The sequence below is a fragment of the Vigna unguiculata genome, chromosome 8 (genome assembly GCF_004118075.2).
Source record: "Vigna unguiculata cultivar IT97K-499-35 chromosome 8, ASM411807v1, whole genome shotgun sequence".
Classification (NCBI taxonomy): domain Eukaryota; kingdom Viridiplantae; phylum Streptophyta; class Magnoliopsida; order Fabales; family Fabaceae; genus Vigna; species Vigna unguiculata.
This window is the reverse complement of record NC_040286.1, coordinates 1,311,970-1,336,889: the sequence shown is the minus strand read 5'-3', so window position 1 is coordinate 1,336,889 and position 24,920 is coordinate 1,311,970. Positions and strand designations below refer to the sequence as shown.

At 32.9% G+C, this 24,920-nt stretch overlaps 3 protein-coding genes across 4 annotated transcripts; all 3 read right to left on the bottom strand.

The window, feature by feature from the left end:
* Positions 1 to 1,740: 1,740 nt before the first annotated feature.
* Positions 1,741 to 6,670, bottom strand: LOC114194476 (S-adenosyl-L-methionine-dependent tRNA 4-demethylwyosine synthase). The gene is made up of 8 exons (XM_028084728.1): positions 5,666 to 6,670; positions 5,397 to 5,512; positions 4,718 to 4,893; positions 3,864 to 4,054; positions 3,689 to 3,775; positions 2,742 to 2,899; positions 2,449 to 2,659; positions 1,741 to 2,370 (listed from the first exon to the last, which is right to left on the bottom strand). The coding sequence occupies exons 1-8, from the start codon at positions 6,503 to 6,505 to the stop codon at positions 2,218 to 2,220; spliced, it is 1,932 nt and encodes a 643-aa protein (XP_027940529.1). The 5' UTR covers positions 6,506 to 6,670; the 3' UTR covers positions 1,741 to 2,217.
* Positions 6,671 to 7,942: 1,272 nt separating this feature from the next.
* On the bottom strand, positions 7,943 to 13,908 carry LOC114194124 (probable methyltransferase PMT28). The gene is made up of 8 exons (XM_028084190.1): positions 12,682 to 13,908; positions 12,218 to 12,367; positions 10,145 to 10,415; positions 9,951 to 10,043; positions 9,630 to 9,804; positions 9,033 to 9,275; positions 8,631 to 8,825; positions 7,943 to 8,276 (listed from the first exon to the last, which is right to left on the bottom strand). Exons 1-8 carry the CDS (start codon positions 13,510 to 13,512, stop codon positions 8,078 to 8,080), a joined length of 2,157 nt encoding a protein of 718 aa, XP_027939991.1. The 5' UTR covers positions 13,513 to 13,908; the 3' UTR covers positions 7,943 to 8,077.
* Positions 13,909 to 14,529: 621 nt separating this feature from the next.
* On the bottom strand, positions 14,530 to 19,426 carry LOC114194123 (probable LRR receptor-like serine/threonine-protein kinase At2g16250). 2 transcript variants are annotated; one of them, XM_028084188.1, is made up of 5 exons: positions 18,820 to 19,425; positions 16,674 to 18,734; positions 16,346 to 16,471; positions 15,863 to 15,885; positions 14,530 to 15,667 (listed from the first exon to the last, which is right to left on the bottom strand). In XM_028084188.1, the coding sequence occupies exons 2-5, from the start codon at positions 18,503 to 18,505 to the stop codon at positions 15,072 to 15,074; spliced, it is 2,577 nt and encodes an 858-aa protein (XP_027939989.1). In that variant the 5' UTR covers positions 18,506 to 18,734; positions 18,820 to 19,425; the 3' UTR covers positions 14,530 to 15,071. The 2 variants fall into 2 exon arrangements, with proteins under 2 accessions (XP_027939989.1, XP_027939990.1); XM_028084189.1 differs by having other exon boundaries at positions 16,674 to 19,426.
* Positions 19,427 to 24,920: the final 5,494 nt, after the last annotated feature.

Genomic DNA, 24,920 nt, shown 5'->3' with positions numbered 1-24,920 from the left:
GCATACTTTTTCTTTATTTAAGCTGCTACGCCCCGTTTATATATATATTTTTTCTAATAACTTACATGGAATTTCAATAAAAGAAAAATCAAAAAGTAACCAAAAGCTAAAGCTAAAGCTACATAAACAAATGATTAAAAATTTAAATAAAAATTATTATATATTTATTGAATAATTTATCAATTAATTTTTTAAAGAGTTAGACAAGTTAATTTAACATCTTCAACTTTCACCTAATTTTTAAAAAAAAAATAGAACCACTTTTCAACTTTCAATCAATTATTGAACTTTTAGCTAAGTGGCAGTTTCTTTTGTCAGAAAGGACTTTATTTGAGTCGTAGTATGTTTTTGTTCAGTGCTCTTAGTCATGTCTTCTAGTCAAATTCAGTGGTGATCCTTGCATGGTTAGTCAAGTTTGTTATTTACCCTATTTGTATTTAACTTTTGTCCCAATTGGAGAAGAGATAAAGATTTTAAAATGTGTTAATTAGAATGACCAATACAGTGCTGTGCAAGAGAAATTATTGGTTTAAATAACTTATTGGGGGACAAGAATATTGTACTACATGTCCATTTTTTCTTCATGGAAGTTTTGACATAGTCCACATGCATCGCATAGGCAATCCTATTCAAGCTGGACAGCTTCCACTACATAACTAAATTCTCCTACAAAATTTTACTTTTCATTCTATAAACTTATTTAAGAACAAACAATCACGCACCAATTTTGATAAAAACATTTCTTAACTTCTAGGATTTTTTTAAAACGTGTTTCCAAGCAAGATGAGAATTTTATTCTTATTCAGAGGTTTGCTCTGACATTTTATCGTTCTCGTGTTTGAGAGAGCATACAGATTTAAAGCGGAAATCCACACTATCATTTCTCAGCTTATTCGAGTGCACGATTAATATTGAAAACTAAAAACAAAAGCAACTTATATTGATGAGAATTAAGCTTTAAATCAGAAGATTCTGTAGTGGTCCAAAGTTGTCTTCAGCTGAAAGATTGATGCAAATGGATTATAATTGAAATGGACGGTAATGGAAAATTGACAGAACATAGTACTTGCAGTGTGAAAGCATGTTTTGGGAGAAAAGGGAAATCTGAATTGTAATACTAGCAAAAAAAAAAATGAAAAATAATGTTTCTTGAAAGATCTCAGGTGAAAACACATACTGAGTTAAAATATGAAAAAGATCTCAGAATGAGACCAACAAAAATCACGGATGGTAAAAAGTATTAAAATGCTATATTGGTACAATGAAGTGGGGGTAGCACTAATAGATATGACTGACTCGTCCAACAATCCCACAAATGCACTGCATATGAATGAAGGGAGTGACGCAGCATCCGGGAAACTGTTTAGGATTTGGATATTTTGACTTCAAAGTCATAAATTAAGAGTGAGAACAATGGCTTCAATTTAACACCATTCGGCATTTATTCCCCAATTGTCGTTCGCAGGAAGTTGACATAGCTTGAGCTTTTTTAATAATATCATTAATTTGAATTTCCATTCTCACTATTTATAGAGAAACATGATTAAGAGACAAATGATCAATAGAATCTTTCAAGGACCAAAGAAGTTCAATTTTTTATACAATAGTGAAATTGTGGGTATTTGGGTAGAAGATGACATTTTAGTCAATAACTAACATCGTTGGTTATTCGACAATATTTGAACTACATTAACAGTACAATAATAATTTAAAACTTAAACTACCAATCGAAGATCGAGATTTGCACTATCAACATGTTTGCATTGCATTATAATATTACTTCGAGATTTGCACAATCTACATGTTTGCATTGCATTATAATATTTCCACCTAATCTTCCTCTCCTGGAAGGCTATATAACTAAAAGAGTTCCAAAAATATTACAACAGAGCAACACTAAGCAATGCTTTGTACAGCATAAACTCAAACATATTCTACAGATCTCAATATCAAAAACAAGTTGCTTCTGCGACTACAACATTGACATCCAAAATTTGAGGTAATTACGGAAAATATAATATTCTTTTAACGTGCAATTGGGAAAACTTGGGGGCTTAAAGGCTTAAATACACTGAAATTGTACTAGCCTATGTATGAAGCCATGTATTACAAAACTATCCCATTGAAGTATGCTGTATAACCTAATGAGTTATACACTGAAGAAGAAAGATCAACAGGAAAATGAATGTCAGTGGCCAAAAGCTCTTTCTCACATGTCTAACCTGATTGATTGCGGCTCGACTTGTGATGTCTCTCTTTCCTATATCTCACTTGCCCCGGATCAAATCCACCTTCCTCCGATCCATAGACAGCCCAGGATGGCGTGGCAGTCATGTAATCTCTGCTGTCAAAAGTTTTTCCAGATGCCACCTGAAAACAAATTGAGGGTAAATTTCATAAACAAATAATCCAGATTTGTGACAAAGAAAGTGGGACTCGGATACTTACCAAATCATGAAATTTTTCATAGTCTATCCATGTATACCACTGCCCATCGATTTTGAACTTGTTAGTTTTTGCTAAGAGGACACAGCACGAGTGAGCATGCTCACATGCAACTTCATAGTCTCCTTGGCTTTTCAAAGCTAGGGCCTCTGAAAAAGCTTTCACATCAGTATGCCAAGGGACATTTTCCATAGTCAGTTTTGATGTAGTGGACCTGTGAAGAGTACGTTGTCATTTAAAAGAGGGTCTCAAACTAAACCAAGTTGGAGTATAGGGGAGAAAGTGCAGTGACTTACGAGCCACAGTACGTAACTCCCTTGATTTCAACAAAGTCAGGATCTCCTATACTAAAGAGCTTAGAATAAGCATCAACATCTTCAGTATTCCAACCTTTCACCAGGGTCAGGCGGTATACAGTTCGCTGATGTTTTTCCCTCAAAGCAGTCAAGGAATCCTGGCAGATAGTTATGAACATACATAGATAAACTGATCAAGCGGGTAAAGTATACACCACGTGGTAAGATTAAATCCAACAAAAAAAGAAAAAGAAACTCAATTAGTTGTATTTTTTCTGTAATTAAATAGTGTCTATTACAACTAGTATTTATAGTGAAAGTAGAGGGGTTCTGACAAAATAAATACTCCTCTAGTCCTTATAAGAAACAAATCAGCGGTGTACTTCTTGTTTCAATTATAAGAATCATAACAGACTCTTTTTCAGATGTATTAATAGCTAAATTCCTTTTATACACTTAATTTATTATGAAGTCTACTTCCAGACTCTCGTTCATTTTCCATCCACGTAGATACATTCATCAGGCTTTTGCCAGTATGGTGATTAACTTGTCTGTGATTATCTCCAAAAGAACCATATACTCCTTTTCAGATGTATTAATAGCTGAATTCCTTTTATATCCTTAATTTATTATGAAGTCTACTTCAAGAAACTCGTTCATTTTCCATACTAGTAGATACACTCATCAGACTATTGCCAGTATGATGATTAACTTGTCTAAATCTCCAAAAGAAAGATTCCGTATCCAATTTTGACAATATGATTAGCTACTCGCAGACTACTAACACAAACAGTTTTCTTTTTTGGGATCCATTACTATATCCATGCTTTAAAGTTGGTAATCATGGTGGGAACTAAGGATCCTATAAAAAATCTCTTGGACAACAAAAAAAGACATCTCTGTAATTCTCTGCACCTTATTAATACACCTGTACAGGGAATACTTACAATGAATCGCTCCCAGAAATCGCCAAATAGTGGTCTATCAATTGCCTTCAAAGAGTCCTTTGTTGCAGCATCCACACTGACATATAACTGCAAGGCGGAACAAGAATAATTTGGTTTGACTAGCATTAACAAAACCAGCACGAGCATAATTTAATATCTCTAAATGATGCAATACCTGGGTAATCGGTTTCAGTGATTTAATTTTATCGGGAAATTGTGCATTTGTAACTAGAAAAGTGGAAATCCTCCTTTTGTGCAGCTCATCCACAAGTGCATTTATCTCTGGATACATTATTGGTTCACCAACAAGAGATAATGCACAATGACGAGGTGAGAGACCTTCATTTAATCGCTCCAAGGTGACTCCTAGAAAAAGTTAAATGAGGCACTTGAGAAATTAATCAATGAACACAGTGATGTTCAGAACGGTGGAGTTGCTCTGAAGCTAATATCTACAACATCATTCAGAATGCACACATTGCAAGGTACTTGTACAAAGCATAAATATGGGAATTAATACATCAAAATGGGCTTTGTCACCATACAAATGCCCAGGCATTTCGAGATGCTATGCTACCTAGATTCAATAATGTTCATATAAGAATACAACCACTGAATAAATGATCAAAATTGGAAGTTTTTCTCAAAGACATCATAATTTAGGTTTTGATTGAGGGCAGGGCTTAAATGGAGGGACAGATAAATTTCCATTTTTGAATTACGAGAGTCTTACCAAGGGATTGAAAGGTTACATGATGATCTCTCATTTAAAAGAGGTTTTCAAACAAGACAATATTTACTTGAAATGAAACCTTTACCACTACCCCCTCTTTCCATCTAAACTTCTTCACTATAACATATCTTTAGTGTGCCCGACGCTTTCAATTAGAGCATATTGACTGATAGTACACAGGATATGATCAAGGGCTACTTTATCTGCTCATTACTGACCAATCCCCTATGTAGGTCCATTATATAACAAATATCATTATAATTCAAACCGATTGCAGCATAGGTACATAAGTTTACCAGGAACTCCTTTCATTTGTTTAACCATATTTTTATGGAGGTCTATTGCAGAATTTACAATCTCCATCGGATCATCCATCTGCCATTGCCAACTTTTCCCTACTGGATTTGTGTGATGCCTCCAGCAGAAAACACATTTATTTGCACATGCCAAGCTAGGTGTTGCCTCCATACATCTGTATCAACTCAAAAAAATTGAAATAGTGAATTAGGCAGCTAAAATATGCCCAGCAATATGTAAAACAAATGACTAATCCACTTTTTTGACAAGAACATGAAAACTCCACAACTAATTTCAGATGTATGGACAGGATAAAGCATTCCACTGTATGGCCAAATTCCAGATGATGTGGAACGGTAATTACAAGTCCACCCCACTTTTCAAAAGCCAAACTATTATATTACAGCCCAAAGTTATCTTCAAATCAAGGTACATCCTCTTTCTTTCCTCTTCCGTGTCCATTCATTACCTTTCTTGTGTGTGAAATTTAAATTAGAGCATCCAACGATGCAGAAAATCTCATACCAACATAAATAATGAACTCCATCTTTAAATTCAGCGGGAATGAATAAGATAAAGAAATCAATCACCTACAGTTCCAGCTAAAATATAATGTTATGACATGAAACATACCTAGACATATAGCATAAAATGAATAGCATGTAAACTTGCCATTACCTGTGACTCTCGATTCCATAAAACGAGTGCTTATAGCAACCACCTCGACCACGAAGCTGCGCCTTGGTCCATCTACAAATCTTGACGCCACTATGCGACCCAATGATTTTATACCCCTGCAAATCGGTAACCCTCGAATAAAGCCATTTCAAAAATAGAACTTAGGCCTACGTCTCATCTACCAAAGTTCAGACAGAAAACTAAGCCATCACTCACTAATCAACACACAACACGCAATGTGACATTATGACATTATTCAGACTGTATACCTGCTTCTCTAAATTTGCTCGAATCACCGGGGTCACCATTTCCTTTCTGCCACTCAATTTCCCATTACTCTCTTCCCCATTAGCCACTGCCTTCCGCCGTGAAGGAGCTTTACCAGCAATATCCTCAAGATCAACAATCTCACTCTCCACATCAGACTCCTCTTCAGAACTCGAATACACGCCATATTCCAGAGCACCACCACCAACATCATCATCGCATTCCGCAACACCACCTCCTTTCAAAACGGCCACCACCTTCTCACACCACCGATCGAAAACCTTGTCCAGGTCACCACCGTCAACATCCCCCTCGCAAAGCGGAACCACCTCCTTGGCGCCGAGCTCCCTCAGGTGCGTCGCGAGGCCCTTCGCGACCGCGTTGAAGGATTCGCCGTAGGCTCGGCTACCGACGCCAAAGACTGCTACACGGCAGTTCGAGAGGAGGAGGGAGCCGGCGCGAAAATCGGCGGCAGCTTCCGCGAGCCACGTGGCGAAGAAACGGGAGGCAGATGGCGGTGCGCCGTCCTGCCACGTGGAGGCAACGAGGAGGAGAAGCGTCTCCTTGGGCAGGTCCTCGGGTTCGTAATGCCGCGAATCGACGACGTCGAATGCGACGCCGCTAGAGGCGAGGAGACGGTGGAGGCGGAGAGCGAGGGTTTTGCTGGTTCCGGTTTCTGAGAGGAATATGATCTTAGGTTTAGGTTTAGGGTTAGGGTTTAAGGATAGTTTGAGGTATCTTAAACGACGAGATTTGTAGAGACAATAGAAGGTGGTGGCGGAGAAGAGGGCGAGGAGTGTGAGACGCGCGGGAACTGAGGATAATGAATTTGATATCGACATTGATGAAGTAGAAAATGAAGATTTGGGAGAGAAAATTTGTTATTGAAAAATGGAGCGAAATGAAGGGTCCTTGAACACGGTTTAATTCATCGATCTGTTTCGGAAGCTGTTTGCAGCGGCCAATACCATCGGAGGAACCAGCGACACCAAAAAGGTTTATGGGCCGGGGTTTAGAGTTGCAGGCCCGGTTCTTTTGTTATCATTGTAAATTAAAATTAAAATTATATTATGTAATTTTAGTATAAAACTCTTTATGTAATAAAAATATATATTTTAGTACATTTTTGCTTCACTCAATTCTTTTTCAATAAAACTTACTATTTATAACTACTTTAGGGTAATTTTTAATAATACCACAATATTTTAGCCTAATTTATAACCATTTTACATGTCTTGTAATAATGTATTAAACGTATCTATAATAATATATAAAGATGATTATCTCTTTTGTGTCCACATTTCTTAATACCAAATATACAACAATATTATTATTTATTCATTTTTTAAAATTAATAATTATTTTTATCTATTTTTTATAAAACTGTTTATCTTTTTTTTTATTCATCAACAATTATTCTCTCTATTTATTTCATTTTATTTTTAATAAATATACATTTATTTTATATATTAACTTAATAACATTATACTATTATCATCTACTAATATAATATAATTCATATTTAAAAAATACGTACACACAGACGCTATTTGCGTCTGTGTTTACACTAATATATATAATGTCATTGTTTTAAAAAAGTACAAAACATTTAATTATAATTAATTGCAAACTTAACTACACTGTTTAGTTTCACTACTATGATTCATGACCATTTCTTATCTTTCTATACTCTTTTACTTCAATTTGATATTTTTTTTTTAAGTTATTACAAACAAATTTTCGACAAATTTAAATTATATGAACAGTCTAAATTATCAATTCAAATTTTCCTTCTTTTTTTCAAATCCAAATCTCACTTCCTTCTTTGTTTCACCAAATTTCAAAAAATTGAACCATTCAAATAACTTATAAGAACTTAATTATAACAATGTTAAAAATGAATTAAATTTTTACAATGGAATGTTTGAAGCATTATATATATATATATATATATATATATATATATATATATATATAAATATATATATATATATAACTTGTGCCTTCTTATAAATTTGGTAAAACTAATCGAACCAAATTCCTTTAAATTAATTCTAATGAACTTTATAGTCAATTTTTTAAGATCTCAGAAGAACCTATTAAGTAAATACATTATTGATCAATAATGTATTCATGAGATGAATCAATATCAATTGACAGAAGTAGTAGTCTGGTTTAGTGATTTATGGTTTGAATCCTCCTCATACTACTTTGGTTATGGAATATATTCCCTTGAGTATGCTCAATGGTTCAAAAAAATGGATTTGTTACATGAAAGATGCCTGTAAAAACTCCTTCATTCATATGATTTCAGGTAGAAGGAAGATGATGGTAATAATACAACAAATGATATATCAGCACTTTTGGTTATGGTGGATGTGTTACAGAAGAAGAAAATTGCATATAACAGAGACTTAAGGCCTCCACAAAGTTTTCTGTGCACACAAGATACCCTCTTTATCCTGAGCAAAAGTCATCCTAATCTCCCACTGCATGCTTTTCAATATTTCTTCCAAAGGATTTAGAATTTCAACTTTGTCACGTATAATTGTCCAACCTCCTGGCCTTGTTATACGGTCCATCTCAACAACAATGGACACAGGCTGCTTGCACCTGCAAAACAATTGTTTCAAGAACATGGAACTGATCTTAAGCATGTAGTTTTACCACTAAAACTGTCATAAGTACTTCTAATTTCACTACAAACCGATGGAGATCACACATCGACTAGAGACAAGCTTATAATATATAAGTGGATTCAAACTTCATCTTACAAGTTGGTTTTGTGGGGTGAGTTAGGTTTAAAGTTCACTTTTTAAGATGGAATCAAAACCATTCAAAGTCTATTCTAAAGATAAGATGAGCTTACAAGCTGATTTTTAGGGTTGAGTTAGGTTTAAAGTTCACTCCTGAGTATCTAGAGAAAAAGCATGCATCGCAAAATGTCAAGACTTTGTCCAATAATACCTGTTTTTGAGCCGTGAGAACAAATGATCAGCATGCAGAAGGTCGTATGTTCTTGGATAAGTGCCAAATGACTCACACCAATCATGGTACATACCAATAAGCCCACGTTCAAAAATTATGGGAAGTGTATCAGGTGCATGAACAGGCACTACATTCATCACCCAGACCTTTTGTTGAGAGAGAGCTACAGCCAATCTGAATTTACAAGGGAGAATTGTGAATTCATTTTTGCCAGTGTTTCAAACATATGTAGGAAATCATGCAATGAACAAAAAATAGAAATGCATTAAGTATGTATCAGAGAATAATGCAGCTCAGTCATTGATGCAAGGAACTTATCCATGATATCTACAGGGACTTTTTCAAATTGAGTACAAAATTCAAACTGGTTTTCTGGCATACCCTCCATAGATGGATTTCATGTCCATTACATTCCGGATACTTGTCCAGTTAATGCCTAATCCACTGATATATGACTTATTAACAACAGCATTCCAGTGATTGGTGTCTGCAATCACTTTCTCTTTGTTGTTCACCCAATCAGGATAGGTTTCAAGCCTCTTGGGCCATTCCTCAGGCCACTCTGCCCCATGTTGTTCAATTCCAGATGGAATAGGGTGCAAACATGTCTTCATGGGAACATACCTATTCAAAGAATATTGAAAATTTACCAATTAATGAGTGAGATTAACCTGATTAGAAATAAGCCATACCATGTGATGAACTCAAGCAACGAAATGCAGTACACAGATTCACAAACACACAAATGATGAGTTTGGTTTTGGAAGTATCCCAAGCATGTAAAGTCTAAACATAATGTTCAATCATAATCTTCTTTTCCTAGCTTTGTTTGGAAGCTCAAATGATCAATTCTAAGTTTTAACCATAAATATAGTACATCACCAAACAAAAACAAATTGTAACTGGGAACATATTGTAGAAAGCAATGATATACTGCTGGAAGATCAATTTAGCAAAATAATATTTACAGTAGGATACCAAACTGCATCAGGATTTTCATTTTCTTTGCAAAGTGGTGGAATCTTCTTCCTCCTCAGATCGTATATGTCGTTTCCTTCAGGCTTCTGATATATTTTAACTCCAACTTCTCCAACATCATCACTTTTGTGAGCCAGAACATTCCAACAAATAGATGCAGTCAGTGTTGTCATGGCTGGAAGAGAAAAGATATGTAATTGTCACTTTTATGACATAATTTTTGTCATGTAAAAATACAGAGCAAGGTTAATATATACACAAAGCATTGCCAGATATACAAGCATTTATGAAGGCACTTATGAATCAAGCATGAGACCAAACCTTCTTCTTCTTCAATGCTGTCATGTTTGGTTGACATAATAAAGTATCCACCAGGTCTTAGAATCCTATTCATCTCCAATAGTAGTTTTCCACCTGAAAAAACAGTGGGAAATTTCAAGCTGCTCTTCTAACAAATAAATGTAATTTGGAGAAACTATTTCCAAAAACAAGAAACTGAAGACAGGAACACAAACCATTGGAATGCCAAGGTATGCTGCAACCTGCACAATGTATAGCATCAAAAACTTGACTTGGAAAAGGAAGTCTCCTTCTATTGAAAGGACTAATCACTGCCGGAAAACCCCGTTCAAGCGCCACCTGAGCCAAGTCCACTAGGTCATTCTTCAATCCTAGTGATAATGTTAAAACCTCCTTATCAAGGAGAGCAGCTGCAAAGCTTGAATCTGTACATCCAATGTCCAGGACAACACGAATGTTTTTACCCCATTCAATGTCTGGTACCATCTATAGAGTTCAGAATGAGTATCAAAATGTTGCCGAGATGACACAAATAAAGAGTAACAAAATCTTTTTTGTTTAGTTGAAACTTGTAAGCTGGTATAAACAAATATCAATATTACCATCACAATGCAATTATAGAATATACAAACAGATATATAGTTATGCAAATAAAACCAAGCGCTGAAAATTGACATGACAAAGAAAGCCCAAAAGTTATTCAATAACTTGTTGAACAAACTATAACAATACAATCCTAGAAATTTTAGTGTCATATACATTTTCATTTTATCATATCTATTGTTAGGATATATAGTTCAGCCTTCTTGCCAATTGGCATAATATAACTCTTTCATTCTGCAATCTCAATCTACGTAGTTTCCTTTTTTTATTAAAGGGTTTATTTGTAACAGGCTTAAAGCTAAGTAAGCTGTAGCATGAAGAAGAGTATTAAAACACATGGAATGTCACAAAAATATCTTATCAAATTCATAAAGAAGTGGAATTTATCTCTAACTCAACCTTACAAAATTGATTTGTAAGTGAGATTTACACTCACTTATATACTATAATTTGACCTTAACACACCCCTTCACGCCAAGAGTTGAACATCTCAAGTTTTTGGACTAGGGGAAACCTAATAGCGAGTAACACGATAGGCCTAACAAACTTTACTAGGATAGATTTTGAATGACTTTGATACCATTTTAAGACAGTGAAATTTATGTCTAAGGTGAGATTTGCTCTCACTTATATACAATATTTTGGCTTTATCTCTAGTTGATGTGGACTCTTCAACATAATTAAAATAAGTTTTGTTTCAGAAACAGAAATAATCCATCATTAACCAATGTTCTTGACATTGGCAATACATGAAAGTATTTTCTATATTGCCATGTTTTACATAAAAGAATTGCAAAGCACGAGATCATGACTCATGAGAGTTGGGTAAGGTTGTATAGTTACACACTTGTACAGAACACGAGCAGGATTGCACTTGAGAAGAGGTTTAAACCACATAGGAAGTAAAGCAATAATAATGAGACAATGGCAGCACAGGGTTGCCATAATAATTGACATATTTCTATGATGCAAAATTAAAATGCTGAATTTTTTATGTGCTAAAATAAAACACAATGATTTTTATGGAACCTGGATAAGAAACTAAGAAAAGATCAATTTTCCAGAAGAGAATGAACAATGTGTATTTCAAATATGAAAGGTATTACAGAAAAGAACAGCTCTGGTTCCCCAGTAATATATTTCCCACACCCCTCTTTCTCTCCCCATGTCTTTTTCAATACAAACCTCTTTTACTCTTAACTCTACTGACATGTTAACTAACTCTTAACTACTTCTAACTAACATCAAATAGCCTTATTCCCATTTCCCTTATTTCTTCTCTCATAAACCTTTGTAATAAGGGGTTGCCTCCATCAGATTTTCAAGGCATAACATTTGGAAAATAAGAGTCAAGCTTACTGAACTAGCCGGTATCTAGATCTCAAAATTATCTAACTACATGAAGTACACACCATATGAATTTGGTAGTGTTAAAAGGAGACACCTACCATAACTTGTAATTTCCCTCAATTCACTGTTCCCCCAAACAGAGAATCCCAGGTATAATGAAAAAATTTAAGCCACCAAATTACCAACAAGCTAATCTCTAATGTCACTAAGGTAGTTCTGAGTTTGTCATGTTTCACAAATTAAACTCCAGAAGTTCCTCTTCTTATAGTTTTCATCGATGTATCAATTCATGCTTAAGAGGTACCAAACATAGCACAACCTAGTAGAAAACTTACCTCTTCAATGGACTCAAGATAGTGATGAATCCCTCCTTTGAACTCAGATTGGTTTTGGGGAAAAGTAAGATACTCTTCAGACTCCATCAACCAACTATGCCTCTTTATGTAAGCAGCTAGTTTTGGGTGTGCAACATTCTTATACAATATCTGCACTGACACAAGATGTTACCATGAGAAACAAGAACATAAGACACCGATATTTAAGCTTATGTCCCAATTTGAATAAATTTCTAAAGAAACACAAACAAGACAACAACAACAAAAAATCAATCTTTTAGTACGAATCAAAAATCAACTTGTGACTTTTCATAAGCTACCCCATCTAATTTCTCCACAAACACCTATAAATATAAACTAATAACGGATATCTTGTATCCCAAAAACCAAATATTTATCTCGATTCAAATGCTCACAAAACCAATAAGTAATCCAAAATAGGATTTTATGCGTTTTTCATGTACCTTCAATTTGCTCTCAGGCCAAGGCAGTGGAGATCCATACCCTTCATGAGGAAGAGGAACAAGACACATAAGGGGTGTCCTAGGGCAACTCCTCTCTGTGTGCCGGTAGCTTGTTACTTTACCACCACCAACTTCAATGTCAATGCAGGGAATGTAATTATGCTTGCTTCTAGAACTACACAATTTCCAGCTATAGCTAGCATTTGGATCAAACAAGGGTCCCTTAATTTTTCCCTTGCTTTTTTTTCGAAACTCCTCCACATCTTCCACCACCTCGGAGGAATCATCCTTATCCACGAATTCAGCCAAATCACTGCCACCATCAGCATCCACATCAACATCACTCTCACGATCCACTTTCTCCTCTTCATCCTCCACCTCCTCTTTCACGTTCTCTTTCTCTTTCTCTTCTTGACCATGTTGGGGTTGAGGCTCCTCTGACCCTTGATGATTCCCTTTCTCCTTGTCCTCCTTATGTTGCACGTGTTTCTTCTCTTTCTTGCTGTCCTTTCCCTTGTGTTGTTCCGAGTGAGGACGCGTGGCAGAAGAGTGAGAAGACCCATTACCGTTACTCTTACTCTTTTTCTCACTCTCACCACCCTTTTTAGATTCATCTCTCAACTTTTGCGGCTTGTGAGAAGAAGAAGAAGAAGAAGACACGGGTTCCGCAATGTCCTCAAAACTCTCCCTTTGGGAAACGACAGAGGAAGAAGAAGAAGAAAACACTCCCCACACAAAGATGAAACAGAGACCCATTACAGTCACAGCTGCCATCTTCACCCACAATCCATGAGGGCGTTTTGCTTGCCGAACCAACCTAGCTATGGCCATACTTCAATCCAAAAAACGAAATTTTTGTAATCCAATGATCGATGCAAGCTCTTGAACTACCACCACCCTCCTGATCTAAGTCTATGGGTCCAACAAATGAAAATGTGAAGAGTGAAACAACGGAAATCGACAACACTTGCTCAAATCTGAGAACTGAAACGAACAGGTTTAGTTGGTGTGGCCTTGGTGGAAGAAATGATGTCTGTTTCAGAGTGACGAATGGGAAAGTTAAAAACTTTGACAAAGGGGAAGCGTGGGAATGGTTATTATGGAAAACGAGAAGTTAAAGACACAAAAGGGGTTCGAAGTTGCGTCAGGGGTTGAGGTATCATGGTTAGGCAGAGGACATGTTCCTCGGAGCTTCGATCCGTATGAGGTTTGATACAGAGACACAGAGTAGATTATACGTAGTCAGCGCTTAATCAACAACGGTAATAACCAATGTGCTTAAACATTATTATTACTGATAATTACAAATAATTACAAACAACTATAATTACTGTTATTATTGTTATTTCTCAAAACAAAACAAAAATGTTTTGTTCTTACTTGAATTTTATACCGAATCTTTGGTGAGCAAAATCTTTTGTCTCTTTAATAAATGTGAATTGTGTTGTAGAGATTAATTATGAATTATCATAATGAAAGATGAATTCAAGAAAGAGTGTAAAAATGTTAAATACAAGTGAACAGGAAAATGGTGAAAAATAAATAGATACAAGTATTTAAATTATATCTAACACACATTGGAAATAGATACAGGTCCTTCAAGTTAGCCATTTGAATGAAAAGTGATGGGAACAAATACACGATTATTTTGAATTGATATTTTTTTTTATGAAGACTAAAAAACTTTAAGTGATCTATAGTTGGATTTTTTTTGTGACATGATGCTTAAACTTTAAAACACGTGACTCCCTCTAAAAAACATTTTTGTTTTGTTGTTGATAAAATCTAGAAGGAGCTAATCAGTTGCTTGTTCAAACTTGTGAATCTCTCTGGCTTACCAACACACAGTTAAAAAACTGGTTTATGATTTGAATTACACTGCAGAGGTTTCTATAACTAAACCTCTAACCACATACGTAAAGAACAAAATTATCCACCAATCATGTCACACTTTGAACACTTCAAGATCAGGGATTATGCCACAGAACTCAATAAGATTTACAATGCTAAATACAAACTACCAATGAACTGCACGAGTAACACAACCTTTTTCCCACTTCCAATTCCTCGCAAGAATGAAAACCCTCTCATTATCTTACATTTTTGTCACACAATTCTTGGAGGGCTGTTTGAATGAGTAAAAAAAATCAGTTTTTTGAAGCTCTCATATAGCAGACATTTCACTGAAACCTCTTAATCTGAGTTTCAGAAAACAAAAGGCTATCACTGACACTGGCAGTACTAAGTTTAAGGTTTTCCATTGCTTCAAAATGGACCATAATGGATGCTGCCTAGGTACTGCGTTTCACCTGCTACTAAGAAGCAACTGCTATGGCACCACCAACCAAAGACCTCACAGACTAAACAAAAATCAAATCTTTCACAAGTTCTTACCCTGCTTCTCCAGCCTCCACATCTTGCACTTCCAATGGTTCAGGAAAAATTTCATTGGATGACCTTTTGTTGGAAGATGAGTGATCATTGCCACTACTTTGAGAACCTACTCTTGATTTTTTAGTGTCACTGGTACTCTCTTTGTTTGCATGTGTTGTGGCAACAACACTGTCTGATGAACTGTGTCTCCAGCTACCAAAAAACGCAGTGCTCCAAGATTTCCTAGAAGAGTTTGATCTCAACCTTGCTGAGCTGATGTTATCTTCTCTCACAATCTTCAATGGATTTTCCAATGCTTTCAGAACATGTCTCATTGGAGGACGTTTTGAAGGCTTTGGATTCAAGCATGCATGAGCCACAATTGCCATAGCCCACACCTCTTCCAATAGGTCCTCATCCACGATCAATTGTGGGTCAACAATCTTAGTCACACGTTCTTTATCGTACAGAGTGATGTACGGCAATGTTTGTTCTAACCACTCTTTTGTTGTTCCATCATCTGACTTGCTCACTTCAATGTTGCCAGTAATGAGTTCCAGCAAAATCTTCCCGAAACAGTACACGTCGTAGGTGCATGTCACTGATGATTTACCTGTTCATTTGCACACCATGAAAAAAAAGGTTTAGGATTTCTCTTGTTACAGTTTTAAACAACAAAAGAGCCATGAATCTTGAAGTCAATATGTTACTCTGCACCAATTTTCAGCATAAAGTTTCTGGCTTAATATGAATGGATCAACAATCTGATAAAAAACTAAATAGACATTGCTAAACCAATTTTACTCACCAGGATCGCCTTCACTAGTAGATCTGCAAAACACAAGAAAATAAACAGTTCGTTACAACCTTTTCTGGATACAAATATGAACAAGAGAATGAATTTCAATATCAACAAAATCAGCATGCAGTAATAACTCTGTAAGCTTGCTTGTGCTCTGTGCGCCTTGATTACAAGAAGCATCCTTAGCAACAGAATGCAATCTTTTTTACACATCAATTTTCAGTGACTTAAGAACACATGCAAATTTAAATTAAATAGGTCAAATGACCAAGACAAAGCAACAAAAATACTAATCATAGGTACTATCAAATCATTTGTCTGGCCATTATGTTGCAACCATTAAGCTTCAGTATGTTTAAAAATCATCACAGTATCTCTTTGAACACTTCTGCTCAACCATCTGAGTATACCCCTCTAATCTAACAATATCTCTTTGATTTTCATTCATTCATTATCAAACAGTTATGCTTTATTAATTCAAAAACTTACGGTGGCTTGCTGAAAACCCTTGAGATGACTCCTTGTTGAACATCTCCTTGAGCGGTAACCTGGCTCAAACTTCCAAGTCGCACTTCAAATTTATCATCAAGAAGTATGCTGCTAGCTTGGACATCCCTTCATAAATCAAGAGTGTAATTTTAGTAATTTGCAGAACTACAAAAGTTCTTTCACACTTCCTAACTTTACTCACTGTTAACAGTGACAATGATAACAATTTATAACCATATTTTGCAGACAAACTCAATTTTTGTGGCGTGATTCATATTTTTATAACCATAGTGAGAGAACTGTAACAATTTATAATGCATTTGGTTACCTGTGGACAAGGGGAGGGCTGCACTCATGCAAGTAAGCTAGGCCTTCAGCAGCTCCTATTGCAATTTTCAATCTCGTGATCCAATCCAAGGACTGTAATTTACCATCTGACTCATTAACTCTGTGCAAAGAAGTAGCCAAATCTCTGTTTGGCATGTATTTGTAAACTATGCATTTCTCATTCTCATTGTCCAAGCAGTGGCCAAGGATTGGGACCAATCTTGCATGTGAAACCTTACTTAATAGTCTCAATTCCACGACATATGATTCTCTCTTAAATAAATTCAAATCTATCCTTTTGACAACCACAGTTGCTCCACTCTCCAAGACTCCCAAGAAGAGGACCCCGGAATGGCCGTGCTTAATGATATTTGCATCAGCAAAATTGCCAGTTAAACGGATAATTTGCTCAGAACTAAATGCTTCTCCCACGCCAGTAACAAAATCAGCATCCTTAGGAGGTATAGGGTTTTCCCCTTCCTCAATAGGTCCCTCTTCTTTGGTCCCCCTTTGAACTTCTGAGCTTCTATGACTGTGACATTGTTTTAGAACCAACACAAGGACCAGTGTCAGCACCGCAATAAAGCCAAGCCCACCAAATATTCCTACCAGTATGAATACCACCCTTCTGCTGCTGGACTTGGATTCTGCAAATGCAAAGGTTAAATTTCTTGCAGCATAAAAATCTCTACACTCTTCCAAATTCCTCTGGTTTGGAGTCATTTGTAGGCAATTTCTATCTAGAGTAACATTACCACCACTTTGAACCTCACCTTCCAAATAATTACTTGACAAATCAACTTTTTTAAACTTGTACAGTAAAGTGTTCACAAGTCCATAGAACATGTTATTTGACAGATTGAACGCAACACCAGCAGAGTTATCATTCCAACTTGTGAAATTCTGCAGTGTCCCAGTGAAGTTGTTACTGGACACATCAAGAAAGCTCAACCTGGGAGTTGAGCTAAAATTATGAGGAAGAGCACCATCAAACGAATTCTCGCTGAGAATGAGAACCTCCAGGGCCGAGAGCCGAGAAAAGGACAAATTACCAAAAAATGAACCCGACAGAAAATTCTTGCTAAGATCAATCTCAACCAACTTAGAAAGGTTACCCAGTTGAGAGGGAACCGACCCAGTGAAAGAATTCCCAGAAAGGTTCAAGTTTTGAAGACTCGAAAGGGCACCCAGTTCAGCTGGAACAGTCCCAGAGAAGTAATTGTTAGAAAGATCGAGCCTTGTGAGATTCCCAAGTTGAGTCACAGAAGCAGGCACAATCCCTGAAAGAGTGTTATTAGAGAGATCAAGAACAGTGAGTCCTGTGAGGTTCCCAAGCGTTGAAGGCATTTTACCAGTGAGAACATTCCCTGAAAGCACCAAAACCTTCAACCTACTCAACTCCCCAATTGAATAAGGAATCAAACCCATTACAGAACAAAGCCTAAGGTCAAGTACATCCAACACCTTCATTCTCTCACCCAACCACTCAGGAATAGACCCATTAAGCATAAACCCAGAAGCATTAAACGATTCTAACAGTGTCAAATTCACAAGAGAATCCACTTCAAAACTTGGGTTAAGGCTACCCGACCGGGTTCTCCTCAAACCGGACACGTTTATACCCACAACTCGACCGTTCCGGCAATGAACTCCGGTCCAGTTCCCGCACGGTTCTGCTTTTATGGGCCAATACTTTGCCCTAATCCCCAACGACGATCGAAGCTCCCTTAACGCGTGCCATTCCGTTGTCGAACTCAAACGCATTCCCATTGTTAACCCAGCCATTAACAACAACATTGAAACCACACTCACTGCAATTTCCCCCATTCCCATGAATCCTAAAACTCACTCTCACAAACTCAACTCCACTTCTTTATTTCACAAATCTCCTCTGCAGTGAAAATTCTGCTCCACTCGAGTAGAAACTACTGTCACTGCAAAAGTTCTCCTTCTGGATTTTCAAGGCAAAACACAGTGGCAAACCAGAACTTGAATTCGAGACTCCTACTTAACCTGAACCAGTTGATCCATGCGCTGAGTGTTAAACTGAACTTGACTTCATCTGCATCATGCATGCACCAGTTTAGTTCAATTCAGCAAATTCTACACACAACCCAGAATTCTTTTTTTTTTTCACTTTTGTTTACCTGCACAAGATGTTGTTGTTCCGCTGTCTCTTCTGAACTCCGACACAACCCACGAAACGGATCCATCAATGTTTCAATCGGGAAAAATGTCTCTGTTTTTTTATTCCCTCCCACGAACGTGGATGAAACAAGGCTTTGGCATGTTTAAGGTTGTATGTTTGAGTAATGTTGCGGTGTGTTTTACATGACCAAAAGGGGTGATGGTTTCGAAACAAAGGTGAAGCTTTTGCAACTAAACATTAAATGAGTGCGAAGAAAATGGATAGTGCATTAATGGTTCCCCCAACGGCCACAAGTCTTAGTTTGTTTCTAACTCACCGAAGATATTAATGAAGGTTTGAGAGAGAGAGAGTGAAGAAGAGGGTGTCACTGTGTATTTTTTTTTCTGAAAAAAAAAGGTTGGAGTGCGTTAATGGTAGTTATGGTGTGTGTGGTTATGGAGGTTTGGTTTTATTGGATTGGAAATTTGGATAATACACTTCATTACAGTAACAAATCAAGGAATTGCAAAACAAAAAATGATTGTCAAATTTGATGTTAGAAGTTTCGTGGAATTGCATGGCCTTTTTTCTGAGTTGATTTTTCTTATCTGGTTTCTACTGTACACAAGAAAAACAGAGACCCCTGAATCGCCGTCCACTGATAAATGATGACATGGAAGACTTTTTTTTTTTCATATTCTACTATTTTACAAGTTTTTTTTTTCATATTTCATTATTTTCACTTAAAGATAATGCAAACACTTTAATTATGTAAAAGTACATTTGTAATTCAAGGTTGTGAATTCGGAATTTGCAAGAAAAGTTTTCCTGTATCAAAGTTGTGTTTTTTTTTTTAAGGGTTAAATAAAATTTGAGCATATATAGTCAACAAATTTGTTATGGTTTTATTATTAAGAATAATAAGAAGAAAAAATTGGTTGTAGAGAAGAGTAGCAACAAGTTGTAGTTGTTGTAATGTCTTGATACGAAGAATTTTCAAAATGAGAACAATAAACATCACATGAGAACAGAAAGATGGGTCCAAATTCCTTAGTTTTATGCAGAAAAAGTGTGAAATTGACGATAGGGGCATTTTGTTTATTGGATTCATAACAATTTTTCTTTGATTTAATTGTGTTCAATTCAAACTCACTCTTTCTTATATTCAACTTTATAACTCAGTTGACACATATCAATTTTCATTTTTTTTTTAATATTAACGTGACGTTGCTGATGAACAAGATTCCCTTTCTATTTCAACTATAATCGTATTATCTGTATCATGTGTGTATTTAGGGATGTTCAAGCAATCCGTACACGTGTATACCTAGATAAAACTCGTCACAACAGGTAAAAAGTGGATATTGTAAATTAATATTTATGGATAACATGTACGGATATTTTTAATACTTGATTTTGAATTAGTTATTTTTATAACAATTAGTTTTAAAAAAATTTCATATCTTTGTAATTTGTCATTCAACACTATTTAAATGGATTATTTAGATTTTGTTTTAAATTTATGAATGTTATGTATTATATTTTCTTTGAATTTACGATTAACATATGTTGTTAAATATTTATTTCTATTTTTTTGTAAATATTCGTAGGTACCATGAATATTCGTACATATTAAAAAATTATGCGGGTATCCGCATAACAGATACCCGACAGATATGGGTATGGATGGATATTTATCTAATAAATAAGGTACGGGAAGCTACTACATGTGTTATTTGACAACCTATATGTATTCTCTAATGTACAAAATATTTCCATAAATCGTATTTTTACTAATTTATTGATGTTTAATATTAAGATAATAAATAAATTTATATTTCTCGATGTTCGGTAAACTACAATAAAATGATTTAAAAAAATTAATTAGTAAATAGTAATTTAGTTTTTATATTTAGTCGTATAATTTATTTTGATTTTTATAACATTTTTATTGTGATATGTTTTAAATAGAGCTAATTTGAAAAATTTTACTCATTAAAATCTGAATTATCTTCCAACATAAAATCCATTTAGTTTAACATGTAATACTTAATAATTTGACATCCTTGCAGCTTTCAAATTTTGACGGTTGATATATTTTAAAAACCGATTTAATAGAAAAATCAAATTAATTATATTAGAATTGTTTAAACTCACCTGATTAAACAAATATTTATAAGAAGCAAAATGATCATAAAAAATGATTAATTAAACCTAAAAGGAAATAAATCAGGAAGATTCAATCATCGATAAAAAAAAGAAAAATTTGAAATCGAAACATTATCCTGAAAAAAAATGAGTTTAAATCGCTTTTTCTTTTTCTTTTGTGTTTTGGATTGAATGGCTTGCATATAAAATAGTATTCCAAAATTTATACCTGTTTTATAATTAAAGATAATTTAAAACGTTTGAAAACTGAATTAGATAGGGTTTGACCAAATCAAAGCAAAAATATTTGTTAATTCACACGAATAAGAAACTAACTTTAAAATAATTATTTAAATTAGTTAAAACAAAAACAAAAAAATTTGGTAGACATGCGTTACATGCTAGGAAAGAAAATTGGGCGGATTTAGACCATACGATTGTTCTTATCTTCTTTTAATTTAGTTTTTTATTTTGTTTTTAGTTTTAATTTATTTGTTGCCACCTAATTTTGTGACTGGGATTCACACAGGTTCAATTTTAACTATTTTATCATATGATTCAATTAAAAAACTTTTAGTTAAATTGAGTTGAGACTCTTTGTATTTTTTTTTTCTTTTGAAATATCAGTCTAATTCAAAATACTCTTAATCGAATTTAATTTACTGAACTACAAGTCTAAACAAATATTATTAAATTTTGTAATTTTCAAACTTTTTAATTTGTTGGAATAATCGTTTTAAAAATACACCCCAAGTAAAAGTTAGCAAAATATTATAACTACAAAAATGATTAAAACCAAAACATATTACTGTATTAATTAAAAGGTTAAATATGTTTTTGATTCTTAACTTTAAGTGAATTTTAGAATTAGTCTATTTCGAAACCTTAGACTAATTTAGTCATTCATCTATCGAAATATGTGAATTTAATCGTTTTAACCAAATTTTATTAAGTTTATTTGATATTTCAAGCACGTTTCATAATAGTATTTAACTTCATATTATAAAAAATGTGTTAAACATTTTAAACAACTCAAATATAATATTGAAATGCATACAAAACATCAAATAAAACTAACAAAATTTAATTAAAATGACTAAATCTACGTATTTTGAAAGATGAATAACTAAATTAATTCAAAATTTCGAAATTGACTAATTTTAAAATTCACTAAAAGTTAAGGGACAAAAATATATTTAACTCTTATATTAGATATAGATACAGATTAGATGTTTGGTTTGTATAGATTTTGTGGATGAATAAGTGGTATCTTTTATTTATCCTTTTTCATGTTTTTCGTTAACAACTATTGTACTGATAATTTAGTTGTTTTAACTTTTAATAGTAATATAAGTTGTTTGATATTTTGTTATCATGTATTTTTATATACTTTTTTACAATAGTTATAATTTGTCTTTGTTTTATAGTGTGATACACATGTTTTCCTGTATTTATTTATTTGTTTGTTTATTTATTTAGTTACGTTAATGATAGATAACTTTTTTTTTTATTGAATAAGTGTTGACTCTATACAACTTTATGAAGGTTGCCACTAAAAAAAAGTTGGTACCTTTTAAACTACTTTAGTGAAGTGTCTCTTATACCATCTATCAATAATTCAAATGTACTATTTATACATTATAAGTTAATACCTATAACTTATTAACTTTTTGTTTAGGGTGATTATGAAAATTTTAAATTTGGAATTAAAAATAAAACTTATTGCAAAAGGATTGAAATGTTTCTTTGAAGCATTTTAAACTAATGAAACTAGTTTTGGAAATGGAAAACAATAAAAAATATCATCGTTTTAATTTTAGTTTTTAGAAATTGACTCATTTCTTTCAATATTTTTCTTCAACATTTTTATTTTTTTTCTTTTAATTTTTCTTCAACTTTTTTTATGTATATTTTTCTTTTAATACTTATCTTCAATCTTTTTTTATATTTTTTCCTTTAATACTTTTCTTCGACCTTTTTTATATCTTTTTCTTATTTGTTTAAAGTGATTTAACAGATTAAACGAACTATACAGCTTCAAAGTAGTGATAATGATGAAGTAATACTTAAATCTATATTAAAATTTCATTATTTTTAAGACTTTATTAAATTTTAAAATTTTAATAGATTTGAATGGTTTGAATTTATTATTAATTAAAAGAAATATTAGTGTTTAAAATTTATTCTGTTTATTAGTAATTCACATATTAAATGATGAGTTATAGATAAAATAGATTAAAAAACAATTATTATTTAATTTGTTTGATGGAAAAGTCAATCTACTTAGATCTAAGTAAAAAAATATTTTAAAAGATATTTTGAACACTCATTATATTAAAAAAACTGACAAAAATCAATTAAATATGATTTGTTTTGTTTTTCCTTGAACCAACTCAATAAAATGCTGTGTTTTATGTTTTTAGTAGCACAAATTCTACCATTTATTTTAACTTTATTTAATCATAATTTAATATGGGTGTATACTGATAAAAATCCATACAAATTGGTTTCCGGTCTCATTTTAAAAGTTCAAAGTGAATTTTTGTGAGAATAAAAAGTGATTGTTTTTCATAAAATACTATAACTTTAATTGATGAAACATTTGTACAACATTTTAATTACTCTAAGCACACGCCCTAAATAACATTTCTAGTCGAATTAAATTAGTCTGAGGTCAAACTTTAAAACACTGATAAATTATATAAGATTTAAATAATAACTTAATCCCTATTTTATTGAATTTGTTCAATTTAGTTTTAATATTTTTTTATCAATTTTGTTAGATTTAATTTTTTTCTAACATCATTTAAATAGTTTACGATCAATAAACAATGCATGTGATGTGATAATTCATGATATATATATATATATATATATATATATATATATATATATATATATATATATATATATATATATATATATATATATATATTTTAAATATTTTTTTTAAAATATTTATCTGTCAAACTAGCATAGTGTTATGTGATAATAACACTATCACATGTCAGTATAATGCCATATGTTAATGACTTATATTTAAAAGACTTATATTTAATCTAATATTTATATTATTATTTCTGTTCAATTCAATCTCATTATTTTTAAATTGATCAATTTTATAAATTTTATAATGATAATTTTATTAAAATTCTCATTTTTATTAAATATTTTTTTTTAGTTTACACTTGTTTAAAATTATAACAAAAAAAAAATAAAAAATGAAGACTAATAACATTAATTCAAAAATTTTAAGAGGTTAAAAATAACAAAAAGTATTAAATAAAAATTTAAATTAAAAGTAGTCACACAAAATATTAAATAAAAATATCATATAACATTATATTAGTTGATTATAAAATAAAATTGTAAAATTTAAATATATATGTAAAAATAACTAATTTTAGATTTTATTTTTGTCTTTTATCACAATAATTATTACAATGATTTCTTTTAATATTGTAAAATATGTTTATGTTTGTTTTATTTTTATTTTTATTAATAAACCTCTTAAAGTCGTAAACCAACTGTGTTAGTCCTTATTTTTAAAAGTTTCATTATAATTTTAAATCAACTTTAACACTAAATTATAAATATTTCATAAAAATGCGAATTTTAATTAAAATATTATTATAATATTTATATAAAAATTAATTTTTTTTAATTTAAAAATAGACACAAAATTTTAATTTAAAAAAATGGGATTGAATTAAATAAAAATAATAAATATATGATTAAATTGAATATAAAATATTGAAATGTGACATTACAATAGAACATGACACTCTTACTATCCTTGTACCAAGTTAGCTTGACACATGATCACCTTTTTTAATTAATTTGAAAAAAATAAAGAATTGACACATAATATATATGTCCACTGTCTATTAATTATTTAAACGGTGATAATCAACAAAAATTACATCAAATTTTAAAAAATCAATATTAAAACTAAAATGTAAAAATCTAACA

Excerpts from the sequence above, each read along its gene's own strand:
- LOC114194476 (XM_028084728.1), bottom strand. The coding sequence starts at position 6,505 with ATGTCGATATCAAATTCATTATCCTCAGTTCCCGCGCGTCTCACACTC. Across the intron at positions 2,900-3,688 it reads ATTTCTGGGAGCGATTCATT|GATTCCTTGACTGCTTTGAG; the intron begins GTAAGTATTCCC and ends ACTATCTGCCAG. Across the intron at positions 2,371-2,448 it reads ATGAAAAATTTCATGATTTG|GTGGCATCTGGAAAAACTTT; the intron begins GTAAGTATCCGA and ends ATTTGTTTTCAG.
- LOC114194124 (XM_028084190.1), bottom strand. The coding sequence starts at position 13,512 with ATGGCCATAGCTAGGTTGGTTCGGCAAGCAAAACGCCCTCATGGATTG. Across the intron at positions 9,805-9,950 it reads CAGCATTGAAGAAGAAGAAG|CCATGACAACACTGACTGCA; the intron begins GTTTGGTCTCAT and ends TTTCTCTTCCAG. Across the intron at positions 8,277-8,630 it reads TTCTCACGGCTCAAAAACAG|GTGCAAGCAGCCTGTGTCCA; the intron begins GTATTATTGGAC and ends ATTGTTTTGCAG.
- LOC114194123 (XM_028084189.1), bottom strand. The coding sequence starts at position 18,505 with ATGGGAATGGGGGAAATTGCAGTGAGTGTGGTTTCAATGTTGTTGTTA. Across the intron at positions 16,472-16,673 it reads AGCCCTCCCCTTGTCCACAG|GGATGTCCAAGCTAGCAGCA; the intron begins GTAACCAAATGC and ends TGATTTATGAAG. Across the intron at positions 15,886-16,345 it reads AGGGTTTTCAGCAAGCCACC|ATCTACTAGTGAAGGCGATC; the intron begins GTAAGTTTTTGA and ends TGTGTTTTGCAG.